This window comes from Barbus barbus, assembly GCF_936440315.1.
Source record: "Barbus barbus genome assembly, chromosome: 7".
Taxonomy (NCBI): domain Eukaryota; kingdom Metazoa; phylum Chordata; class Actinopteri; order Cypriniformes; family Cyprinidae; genus Barbus; species Barbus barbus.
This window is the reverse complement of record NC_136735.1, coordinates 23,227,292-23,240,850: the sequence shown is the minus strand read 5'-3', so window position 1 is coordinate 23,240,850 and position 13,559 is coordinate 23,227,292. Positions and strand designations below refer to the sequence as shown.

The 13,559-nt window shown below is 35.7% G+C and overlaps 1 protein-coding gene across 1 annotated transcript; it reads right to left on the bottom strand.

Moving 5' to 3' along the window:
* Positions 1–793: 793 nt before the first annotated feature.
* LOC306873068 (G patch domain and ankyrin repeat-containing protein 1-like) lies at positions 794–12,863 on the bottom strand. Its single transcript, XM_079422078.1, has 5 exons — positions 12,735–12,863; positions 11,800–12,061; positions 6,937–7,208; positions 3,501–3,613; positions 794–1,527 (listed from the first exon to the last, which is right to left on the bottom strand). The coding sequence occupies exons 2-5, from the start codon at positions 11,990–11,992 to the stop codon at positions 1,071–1,073; spliced, it is 1,035 nt and encodes a 344-aa protein (XP_079278204.1). The 5' UTR covers positions 11,993–12,061; positions 12,735–12,863; the 3' UTR covers positions 794–1,070.
* Between the last annotated feature and the right edge of the window lie 696 nt (positions 12,864–13,559).

Genomic DNA, 13,559 nt, shown 5'->3' with positions numbered 1-13,559 from the left:
TTATTTTGTCTTCTAGACTATTATGTAAACATCTTTAATGTAAAATTAGTACTAAATGAAAAATACAACTGTACATGCTGGTAACAAAAAAAAAGAGCCCTAAAACATGAATATTCTAAAAATCCAACAATATAAAAAATGCACTCAGATGAGATTGTTGATGACCAGATTGTTAATGAGCAGAGGACAGCATGCATGTGCATCATTTATATGAAAAGTAAAGTATGTGCATGCATCATGATACTCTCTACAATGGTGGCACGCCACAGCAGACCTGGATGAGGAGAAGAATTGTTGCATAAAGTGTTTTTTTTTCTTTGCACACAAAAAGTATTCTTGTAGCTTTATAAAATTACGGTTGAACCACTGATGTCACATGGACTGTTTTACCAATGTCCTTTCTATGTTTCTGGGTCTGGGAACATTTCAGTTGTGTTGCTGTCTATGGAGGGTCAGAGAGCTCTCGGATTTCATTAAAAAAAACTTAATTTGTGTTCCGAAGATGAACGAAGGCCTTAGGGGTTTGGAATGACACGAGGGTAAGTAATTAATAATAATTTTCATTTCTGGGTGAACTATCCTTTTAACGTATTTTTATGACCTTAAACTTTTCCAACTTATGAAGTATAATTAGTATATGATTGTGCATGTAAATAAGTACTAATGGAACTTCTTTTCCTATTTGTTTTTTTAAATTATCCATATTATCAGCCTATTTTTCCATAAAAGGAACTAAACGCATTTCAACTGAATGAAAAAGAAAAAAAATAATATTTGAGACTGATGACACAAATTTAAAACCAATCCGAGTTTAATCATGTTTTCTAATATAATTGTGTAATGAGAACCCATTGACAATCTTTTTAATAGTGTCCATCCAGTTGCTTGATTCTTTCAGTCAGTTGTTTTGTCTTTTGTAAAATGTCAACTTTTCAACTGTTTCAGCAGACACCATATAGTCTTTAAATATAGTCTTTGTATTTGTTCCTGTCAAACCAACATGTTTCAACTGAATTCTAGTGAATAAGGAAAAGTTTGTGTTCCAAAATTTTAAACAAAAGCACAGTAGGTCAGAAGTCAAAGTTAAATGAAGCACGGTAGTCTCTCTCCCATCTCTTGTCTCGTTCTTCTTTCCTGTTAAGTTCTTTAGCACTGAGCGTTGTTCCTTTCTCCTGTCTCTTCTCCAGTCTTTTCTCTTTACGTATGTGTTGCACTGCCTGAGGATCCTTGGCCTGGAAGTGTGTGACTTTGGGCTGCGGTCTCACTCCATATCCCAGGCCCACCTGATCTCTCTTTAGAACCGTGCTTACTGGGTTTTTGCGGCCTGAGTGGCCGGGTCCAAGACCAGAAGAGGGGTCCCACCCCAAACGGAGCATCATTTTGTAGCTGGTGCTGGATGAGGGCAGGCAGTATTGAGGGGTGGCTGGGGGACGGAGCTCACTAAACTGATGCAGTGTGGACCTGTTGTGCATTTCAGTGCTGTCTGTGTAATGCACAGCACACACATTACACCACTGAGATTGAACACTGTGGAAACACACACAGACACACGCTGTTATTCTCAGATCTGTTCAAGCTGGTCAAAACTAGACTTATTAGATACTTATTGGCACATCATTTAAGTGAGAACTCTATATGTGACCCTGGACCAAAAAACCAGTCATAAGGGTCAATTTTTTGAAAATTTTACAAAATTGAGATTTATACATAATAATTAAATAAATTATTCAATAAATAAGATTTCCATTGATGTATGGTTTGTTAGGACAGGACAATATTTGGCCGAGATACAACAATTTGAAAATCTGGAATCTGAGGGTGCAAAAAAAATCGAAATATTGAGAAAATCACCTTTAAAGTTGTCCAAATTAAGTTCTTATCAATGCATATTACTAATCAAAAAATTAAGTTTTAATATATTTACAGTAGGAAATTTACTAAATATTTTCTTGGAACATGATCTTTACTTAATGTCGTGATTTTTGGCATAAAATAAAAATCTATAATTTTAACCCATACAGTCTACAAATATACCTCAGCGACTTAAGACTGGTTTTGTAGTCCAGATTCACATATGGGAAAAATGCAGACTGCAATATTTAAAGGAATAATTCTCCCATTATTTATTATATTTTCATTGGTGAAATCGACAATGTTGTGTCTAAAATGTAATTTAACATGAACTTTTTGTTTATTGAACTGCTGTATAAAATCAGTCACATTTGAAATAAAAACAAGAACAGGAGTATTTTTGCCCCCATATTTTGAAATGTAACAATTCATTTATAATTTTAAAATATAATATAAGGATTAATATGATTGATGAGAAATGAGTGCAATTGCTGCTGTTAATGAATGGAACTGCCTTCGTCATTGCAAAGATGATGTTCGAGAAGAGGTCATGAGCAATGGACGAACTGAGAGAATACATTCTTATATAAAGATATGATAGAGGCTTTTATTTTTTATGTTTCTTGATTTTCAAAATCTTTTCATTCCATTTTTCAAGATACACTGCATCGCGAAATTAACTGACGCGTTAGGACATTAGATAGCAGTTACTACACAGGGCACAGCAGAAAGGCTGCAGCACTCTCAAAAACTCGTATGAGTATTCAAATTGGTGTATCTGAATTTCCAATATAATTATGTTTTCTTATTTTTCATATTCATTCATACAGTATATTCGTTATGACTTATTCTTTTATGGTTTTATTACATTATATTCATATTACTGTATTATGTTACTCATATACTCAGTAACTCAAGTATTATGCATTTTTATTCAGAATTCTAGTTAATTCCAATTGTACTCATATTCTATTGATGTAGTATATTTCCTTCATTTGACATATAAAAGATACATTTTGTTATGCTTAAGTGATGTTTGGACAGCATGTTGGAAACATTCTCAGCAAAAATATTTTCTATGCAAGGATCTTTTCTAAATTTGTCTTCTATTTTCGTGATACTAGATGTTCTTTTCCAAGAGCAAGTATTTGTAAGAAGATTGCTTAACTCTGTTTCTGCTAGAAGGATGGAAAACCACAACCCATGTCTCCAGTTTAATCTTATATCTATCTACCGCATTTCATAGGTCATGTCAACGTGACCTAGTCCTGAACTAAATTCACCTTAGGAAGGGAAAGATTTGACAACCCGTAGATAATGACAATGGAAAAATGTTATCGATCAGGCATAAACATTCGATGATGCTGTAAGAGGATGTAAGTCTCTAGTCTATACATTGCTCCCCAAATTGGCTTCTTTACCTTTTTCTTATTGCATGCTTTGAAGACCTTCATCTCTTTAGATTATTATGCTCATATTTTAGTCTATTCTCCTAGAATTTTAGTGGATTACTTGTGGATTGTTGTAATGCTTTTATAAACTTTGTGAACAATCATTCTGACTGCAGCAAATTTTGAGTGTTGGAATGAATACATTTCTTAAATTATACATTGTTTGGTGATTTGGACACCAAGTGAAGCTTAAACCACCTCTCTCTGTTTGTAGTAGGTGTGTTTGTGATCTCTGACACACTGAACTGCTCCAGTTCTCTCACTACATCCTGGTGACCTGCCTGCAGGGCCAGATCCCGAGCATCTCTGCCCTGAGAGAGAATGAGAAACAAAACAGGATGGAGATAAAAAGAGAGGAAATGAAACAAACAAGAAACAAACAGAGATCATGTTTAGGAAATGGTTTGCAACCTAATACAGCAATAGTGAGCTTAGGTAGCAGGACCGCTTTCCATGAAGGTTATCAGTTGGCTTAATTACTTTAGTTTAAAGATATATACTTAACTCATTTAATTTCATGAATAATAATGATTGTGTAACATCTGCTTATAATCCTTGATGGTCGTTGGGACTTCATGTCTTAAGAGACCCTTTTAGCCTTTTGACATTTGCATATAATTCACAGCCTGGCCCCACATTCTACCTTTATATGGGTGCTAATTTGCCAGTGGTTGTCCCCCCACTGTCAAAAAGATGCTAAACAGAATCGATTATCTGTTCTCTCCATCGGACTTCAAACACATTCCAAGAGAACTAAATGGCCCTTGGTACCAGGCCAGTGGATATAACACAACACACACATAGGAGACATTTTCTTCATTTAGACCATAATTAATCAGTTACAAAGGTATCTGGTATATGCATGTGTTGTTTGTATGTTTCCTTATTATATTAGCCTAGTTACCACTCATTATTCGTATTAGTAAGCTCTAAGCGCTCATATTCAGGTGTATGAATGTATCACTGGTTTAATACCTTTTAGATGTCTCTTTCATGATATCAAAATGATCTGCTCTTTATTCCTCAAACAATGATGTACACCATGTGATCGTGAAATGCATCATACTATTTTTACTGTACTGTGGGAAAAATTACACTGCGTCTCCAGATCCGTCATAAAACATGCAAATGAGGTGTCAAGGGGGACAAAGAAAAACTTTCCCGTTGAAAATATGTGCCTTGTTATTGGTCAAACTAACCAAAATGGGTGTTACAGGGAAACCAGATAAAACTTCTCCTACACCCAAAAGGCGAGTTCTTCTCTTTACTTTCGGTGCTCCGGAGACACACATATCACCTTGGAAATCTCGCGACTCCCCTTTTGGGGGGAGTCCGAGCTTCTGGCAGTTTTAAGTCCAGTAATTTTGGCGATTCACTTCGGACCAATCAACCCGTGGCTGAAATAACGAAGCTTTCACTCCTAAAGGAATTAATCAAGAATCTACGCATTATACATGCAGCAGGACACTTTACTCAGCACCAACAAAACCAATATGCAAGTAATCGCTTGTAAACTATTTAGATGCGCTTCTAGGCTTCGACCCCTTTTTAATTAAGGTGATGTGATTCTTTGATGGTTCTAACAGGTTGTGTTTAGCTGATGTGTAAATCCTGCCATTACACTCTCTCTCTGCATGCCTTCCTTGCATTGGCATCTATGCTTAATGTGTGTATGTTTGTGTCTAGTTCAATGTTACACGTCCCCCTGTAGTGTAGTTTAATAAGCATCCATATGTATTCACGCTTGGCGATCTGTGTCTGCGGCTCACAGAACGAGGTCAAGTCAACGTTCCGGTTTTGTTACATGCTCTATGAGCAATGTATTAGTGAGGAAATTATTTTTCATGGCCAGCGAAATCATTTTCCTTAGAGTCAATAGACGATTAAAACTGTCCGTACTGCGGACGAACAAATCATTTTATTGTACTATTAATGCTACAGTTAATTCCTGAAGATGAATATATAATTGATAACAACCCGTTATGATTAATTATGTTCATCTCACTTTGAGCTAATTTGCTACAATTGCTTCACTGCCCCTTGTGTTATATGCTTACATTTTCTCTTTTTGACATCCATTCAGTGGTACAGGGAGGGTTATTATCAATAAATATTACAGTAATTATCATGGACCCCCCTGCGGCCCACTACAGACTATAACAGATATATTCAGGTTCTAAGTCTCTGGCCCTTGAGGGAGAGATGTCAACAGACCATGACCTGAGTCTCCAGCTTTTGAGGCAGCAACAGATACGACCACGTTATGATCCTCCAATCTGGGAGGAAAGAGATACCCTGCGCTCAGCATTTTTGTCCAGTGAGACAAAAACAGATGCAGCACTTACAGTGTCTCCATCCTGTAGTGACAAAGGGGATTGACCGATTTCTGAGTCTCTAGCCCAGAAAGGCAGAAGACACACAGACATTTGCAAAAAGGTTAAGCTCCGGCAAGCAAACCTTCACTTCAAGGTACTTTCATCTGCATGTTTCAGACTAAGGACCTTCTGCACCTACTCTAGGGCCACATCTGCGTTCCAGATTTTAGGACCCTTTTGGTGCTCTAGGAGATCAGCATCCTACAGCACTTTGTGTTCAAGGCTGTTGAAACGGATTCCTGCCCCTTTCCCCACTGCATTGTTACCAGCACAACCAGTGGAAGAAGTCACTCGATCACAGAGAACGCTGTGGCATTATTGCATATCAGTATATGATTTTCTAATTTACATTAGATGTTATACAGCTGATCAGTTAAGAACAAATAATCTTAAGTAAACTTATTTGATTGAGGCATAATAAGGTTCTTCACGTTGTTAGTTTCAGTTTATCTTCCAATAAGATAATCACTTGCTTTTTATGCATCTTATAGCCTTTTTTAATTTATGGTGTTCATTTAGTAGTTGTTGATTACTCTTGTCGATCTTTAGTTAATAAAATTGATAATACAGAAATAGGTTCTACAAGTTATCTAGATATCCCACCAATCTTTCTTATCTCATGTACTTATAACCACACCTTAAGTGACACGTGATCCAAAAATCACAATGTCATTGGTGGCACGAGTACCCATCACTACACTATTTCACCTCCCTAGGTTGGCGTAAGCAAAATCACTACATAAAATCACTATATATAGCCTATATACACACACATAAGATCTGGACTCAAGAAAGCCCAGCTTTAAATGATAGATCTTTCTTTAAAATTTCCTCTATTATCTGAATTACTTTAATTCTGGTCTTTGTGCTTCTCTTCTTCTTTTTTATATTTTTTTTGTATTTCTTGTTTAAGCTCAATATATGCATATTTTATACTCATAAAATGACTTTTCAAAATTGGACAGAAGTAATATTTTTCTTAGTAATAATGCACATCATTTGTACAGCCTAGTGGAATTAAAGCAATACAACTAAGGGAATAAGTTCATGTTAAGTTTGGTCAGCAGAAATGAATGGTTGTAGTATGTTACAAGTTATTACTTTAGTTACTTTACTTAAGTTAGACTGGCCAATCTGATAAGTTGCATTTATCAACTCTCCACTTTCAATCAATCAACCATACTGACAAACTGTAAACAAATATGTAGAAGCAAACTATCCCTATCTCCACTACTGTTTTAGAATTGAATGTTACACACCTGTTTGTCTATCACTCCCACCCATGCAGCGCCGTGTTGCAGGAGCAGCCGAACAGCCTTTGTTTGTCCTGCCTTACTTGCGCACATCACACCTGTCCAGTAAAAATCATCACGGAAGTTGACATCACTGCCACGCCGCAAGAGGTCCTTTAGGGCCCAAATGTTGCCCTCCTGGGCATATCGGAGGAGTTTGTATCCATCACGCTCTGAGGTGTTAACCGGTTCAACGGGAGCAGCTTCTGGTCTTTGTGCTTCTCTTCTTCTTTTGGGACCTCATGTCAAAAGATAATGGGTGATTATGATAAAACTGTACAGTTATATCTGTTAAATAGCTACAATTATTATAAACTAAACTCTGAAGGAATGCAAATGCTAAAAATCCTTTAAAGAGCACAAATGCTGTAAGGATGACAGATTGATGTAACAAGTAAATACATGCAAGACAATTTCAATGCAATTGAAATTTTTATCGAATCATACTTTGAAACAATTTAAACATACACCTGTAGCCAGATTTCTTATAGAAAGATATGTATGGAAGCAGAATAATGACAATAGTTTTTTAAACAAAGCATGCTGAATTGCATTTTAATGCCTTGTATTTCCAGAACTTGCATTTTTAGGTCCTGAAATTTAACATAGTTGTTTATTTAAGCTGTGAATATTTCAATTCAAAATATTTCACAAACATTTTCATCATTAAAAATCCAATACTTCATATTCACCTTCCAGAATTCACTTCCAAAATATTCAGTTTGTTTAAAAATACGATGTATGATATTCGATAGGTAAATTTCAGTTATTTTATTTCACTTCCCAAATTCGCTGTCACAAATTCAGTGGTTAAAATTTGGCAGAAAATTCAGCGTTGCACATCTAGGACCTGCAGGAATAGCAGTAGAGCACCGATGCATGATCTCCATCTGATGTCAGTCGCTCACCAGCAGGTGGCGCAGGCGGCTGTTGATGAAGGCCATATGTGGATCAAGTCATTCATTTACAAAAACTGATTTGCAGAAATGGAGCAAGCGCTAAGTAGAAGTTTTGATTATCAGGACCAGTATAAACATGTGGAAAAGTTGATTGTGTGTATGTTTAATTCAACATCTTTGCTGTTTCCCGCAGCCTACATGTAAGCAGCTTTCTCTACCGCAAAGGAGATTATAATGCTCATTTACCCGACGCTGAAGTACAGAAATAACATTACATCTGAGGAAGACATATATTTCTTTGGTTGCTTAGTTTCTGTAACTTTGTATCATGGCTTGTGTGACGCTGTGCTGTAACACTGGGGTTCCCCTCACACTCCAGGCAGGGTTTCTGCAGGATTTTTAAGCTCAAATTTAAGACTTTTTAAGACCTGCACAAATAAAATTAATACCATATGAGCGGGGTAGGGCAATGTCTATAGTGCCATATTAAACTGTAAAATGACTGTAAAAAGCATAATTTACAATTCAGATACAAGTTTTCACAAAAACAAAAAGTTTTATAAAATTATAAACTTTACATTTCAGCCTTTAAACCATTTTTAAGAAAATGGATAATTCAAAAGTATTAATAATATTGATTTTAACAATTATTATCAATAAATTATTATATAAATTAAATAACATGAATTAGGGGTGCGCGAAATTGGCAAAAAATGGTATCTTGATATTTTCTGGGATTTTATCGATGATGATAATTAAACAATATTTTGCTGAGTGTGTTATTGTGCTGATATCTTAAAGATTACCATTGACAGCTGACTCCTGATTTTTATTTTATTTTTTATATTCTTCATATTCTGTGTGGTCAGTTCACAGCAGTGATAGAAATTAGTTTTTTCAACAAGTTTTATGGGCATTTTTAAGCCATTTTTTCTAAAAGCGTGCATCATCTTTTGAGTCAAATTCTTGCATTTGGGCTATTACCAAGGAGATGAACAAAATATTCACAAAATGTATCTTTGCAATGCATATGAAGTGGCATTTAGATGTATTTACACCGTTTAATGCAGCTCAGAGGGACATAGAATGCTAACCTGCAGTACGCATAAATTATGTTTTGATATTTGAAACAAAAAAATGGCACTCTTCGTGTGATATTAACTATATGAAATGATATAAATATAGGTTATACATTTTCTGCCCCCATATCTTAAATTATGTGATCATTCTAAATGTATTTTAATATACTGAATCGTGCAGTGAAACTCGTACTCGCACTAGTTTAACCTCTGCTAACTGATTCACTCTCTGCCAGCAGGTGTAGCGTTTGGCAGAAATATAATGGTTCCCTCTCAAGCTTTCACGAGACATCACAGAGAAATTCTCCATTATGGGAACTCCTTCCCTCCAACCTTTCCTGAAGTCCTATTGGCTCATGCCAGTCCAAATGACTTGCCAATTGTGCGAAAATGCGGTGCCCGCGACATTTACGTCAGAATCTGATACTGAATGCCGCTTAGCTGGTCGAGCAGCAACCGTGATGTCTCGTTCCCACTCTTAGGGAACCGAGGTTACAGTAGTAACCGGAGACGTTCCATCTTGAGCTTTCACGAGACATGGGAATGGCGGTATGGTGCAGTAGTGCAATGACAGCTATTATTAGGCTTGTTTGAGATGCGCCTCGCCTCGTCTGAAGTGTAGGCGAGAGTAGGTGGCTACAGTGAGGGGAGGAGTGAAATAAGCGCAGTCAAGATGGACAGTTCTGACCTCTCGAAGTAGATACCTACAGATACTTACGACATCAAAGGCGGATATCGCGATATTCTCACTCATGTGCTGTGCTGCTGATAAACGTGATACCCTACCTACCACATGTCGGATTGTGCAGTCGAGCGCAGTTGCTCTCCACCGGTGACAACTGCACTCGACTGCACAATCTGACACAGTTCGCGAGAAAAACAAATAAATAATAAATAACATTTACATGTTATGTCCACCTTGAGTTATGTCCACCTTGTTCTGATGTCATGCTGACCTGTGCCAAAAAAACTCTTGCGACAGCTAAAATGTTTTATTTAAAAAAATATATATATAAACAGATTTCATGTGATTGTGTATTTATTTTAAATTATGCTTGAATATTCCCAAACTATGACAGTCTGAGATATGTGATTGTTGTCATATCTGTGTGAGATATGTGATTGTTGTCATATATTATATTTCTATAAAAATCTAAAATACATGTTCTGATGTACTGTCGATATAGTTTGCATAATCATCAGTAAAGTGTGTTCTGAGATCTGAGGTCTTATATCACTGTATTAGTTATATCACTGAGGTGCGTTACGAAGCGTTGGGGAATCCTGGAGTGTGACGTATGAGGGGAACCCCAGTGTTACAGCACAGCGTCACAAAGTTACAGAAACTAAGCAACCGAAAGAAATGTATGTCTTCCTCAGATGTAATGTTATTTCTGTACTTCAGCGTCGGGTAAATGAGCATTATAATCTCCTTTGCGGTAGAGAAAGCTGCTTACATGTAGGCTGCGGGAAACAGCAAAGATGTTGAATTAAACATACACACAATCAACTTTTCCACATGTTTATACTGGTCCTGATAATCAAAACTTCTACTTAGCGCTTGCTCCATTTCTGCAAATCAGTTTTTGTAAATGAATGACTTGATCCACATATGGCCTTCATCAACAGCCGCCTGCGCCACCTGCTGGTGAGCGACTGACATCAGCTGGAGATCATGCATCGGTGCTCTACTGCTATTCCTGCAGGTCCTAGATGTGCAACGCTGAATTTTCTGCCAAATTTTAACCACTGAATTTGTGACAGCGAATTTGGGAAGTGAAATAAAATGACAGAAATTTGCCTGTCGAATATCATACATCGTATTTTTAAACAGACTGAATATTTTGGAAGTGAATTCTGTAAGGTGAATATGAATTATTGAATTTTTAATTAGGAAAATGTGTGTGAAATATTTTGAATTGAAATATTCACAGCTTAAATAAACAACTATGTTAAATTTCAGGACCTAAAAATGCAAGTTCTGGAAATACAAGGCATTAAAATGCAAGCACTGTTAATTGCAATGCATTTTTTTTTCGATTTGTGGAATTCAGCATGCTTTATGTTTCAAAAACTATTGTCTTCCATAGATACGGTTAAAGGAATAGGCCATTCGAAATAATTAAATACAATTCTGTCATAATTTCATCAATCTTGGTAACAAAACAGTTTCAGTTCATATTTCCTTCCAATGTATGGACAAAAATGGTTTCCAACATGCTTCAAAATATCTTTTTTGTTCAGCAAAAGAAAGAAATGCATACAGGTCACCCTCAAATAATATGAGGATAAGTAAATGATTACAGAATTTTTATTTATTGTTTTATTTGTCATTTATGATTTCAATGTTCTAAAGTTCTAAGTTATGATGAAGTAACAAGAGCAATACCTCGGTTTAACATTTTATTTATTCTTACTCCCACCCTGCTAGAAAAAATATAAACTTGGCAACACGTCTATATCTGTCTTTATGTTTTGTTTTGTTTTGTTGTTTATGTTTAATTAAAAAAATATATCAGGTTTTGCTGACTCTTATCATTGGTTATTTTATTCTTTTAGTGTTTAGAAATAACAGATGTGTAAATTTGGGGGGTCATGTGCTAACATATTAATCAGATTTGTTTCAATAAAGTGTTAAAGAGTGTTTTCATAACGCTATTATACTATTTAAATTGACAATCATCAGTTGTAACAATGTATCAGTTCTGTTGATATTTAAATTTTTAATTTAACTACTTAATATTAAGTAGTTAATACATTTAACTATTTAATACTTTTAAATGATGCAAAACAGCATTCAAGTTGTATGCTGTGATCATAACTGTCAATCTAATTATTATCTCTATCCCTACCTGCTCTTCTTCTCACTCTTCTTGTCGTTGCTGCTTCTCTCTCTTTTGGCTCTTCTCCATCTGTCACTTGTAGCAGGCTTTGGTAAAAGTCTCTGGCCTCCTTGCCAGTAAGTGATTGTTTGTCTTCTTTCTTTCTTTCTATCCAGAGGTTTTCCTCTTCTTTGGCTCTGGTAAAGTAGACTGGGTTGCTCATCTTTAACACAATCTCTGCTAAAGAAGAAATTCCTGAGAGATGCTGCAGCAGCTGCTTGTGGGCATGAGACTAAAACCAAGAAAAAGAACAAATAGAAGCTTAAGTTAATATCGAAGGGCACTTCATTTTAAGGTCTGTTAACAGAACTGCCACTTAATTTGTTGGATCAGTGCTTTGTCCGTCATTAAGTTTTACTGTATGTTGATTATGTCTTTTTGTTCCAAGAAAATGTATCCATTTGTGTTTCTGTAACTTAATTACTTTTGATACAGTTGCTTATTTGAATATATCAATTCAAATGCTATGTCATCTAGCTGGCTAACATAAATGTTTACACAGGTTTTGTCGAAATTACAAGAATGATTAGCGATGATCACTAGTTACAGCTATCATACGGTTACCTAATAATTGTATTGTTTTCCAAGTATTATGGAAATTAAACCCCTAATGAATGAACTAAAATTCATCTTTTCCATATACAGCAGGGAAATAATAGGAAATGATTGAATTCTGATATTGAGCTTTTATATTCTGTTCTTCTTACAAATTGAACTACATACTTTCTCTAGAATAATGTAATGTTAGCAGTTATCGAGATGTTATATTTAGCATCTCACAAGCCAGAGGGATGTATAATAGTTTAAAAAAGCCTTAGAGAATATGTATAATCAGATCAATCGAAAACAAAAAAATAAAGAAATACACTTTCAATTTCATGTAAATTTGGGACCAATAACGTTACCTGCGAGAGTAGATCCAGAAAAAAACAAAAAAGAGACAAATGACAAAAAGACTCCAACTCTATGTAAACAAAGTTTGCTCTTTTTCTTGTTACGTTTATTGGCGAACAGAATCTACTGCTGCCACCACGTGTTCTGGAGAGTGCAGCCGCCTTCCTCTTCTTCTTGAAATTTATTGGCGGTTGGCAAACAACAAAAATGGCGTACTTCCGCCACCAACTGGTATGGAGTGTGGATCAAAATGACTTGCTATTACCCCCTCTTTTTTTTATATTTTCTCCCACAAATTTGTTATATTAAGGTACTGAAAAATAAAACTATAGCATTCATTACTTGAATTATTTTGTAATATATCTCACAGTTTAAATTGCATTTTTTTTCAAATTTTTTTTAGAATCCTTCTTTCAGTTTCGTATTTCTGACAGTACAAAATAACATGTACCACTGAATCCTCTTGCCCACACCTTCCCGTATCATGTTTACCCATTTTATAAAGTGTAGCCTACTATTTAATCTTGTGTCCAAATCTCATCCTATTTCATCTATCCTGTTTTTCCCTGCACTTCTCATCTCTCCCACTTTCCTTTGAACTCTGTAAACATGCAGCGTCCTAATCTGAATGTTTCTATTTCTCTTGCACATACCCGGATTGCCAATTTTAGTTGCCTCACTGAGATTTTCACGACATGGGCTGAGAATCAGTCACGTCCTCCCTATTTAAAGGTTTAGGGGTCCAGCTATTCTTTTTAACCCTGTCCTGACATATGAAAAAGTAATAAACATTAAATATTTTGAAATGGATCCGTTTAATAAAGAGAACATGAAAA

Coding starts and splice junctions, on each gene's coding strand:
- LOC306873068 (XM_079422078.1), bottom strand. CDS start 11,992: ATGAGCAACCCAGTCTACTTTACCAGAGCCAAAGAAGAGGAAAACCTC. Junction 3,614..6,936: donor TGGGAGTGATAGACAAACAG/GTGTGTAACATT, acceptor ATTCTCTCTCAG/GGCAGAGATGCTCGGGATCT. Junction 1,528..3,500: donor CCTACTACAAACAGAGAGAG/GTGGTTTAAGCT, acceptor GTGTTTCCACAG/TGTTCAATCTCAGTGGTGTA.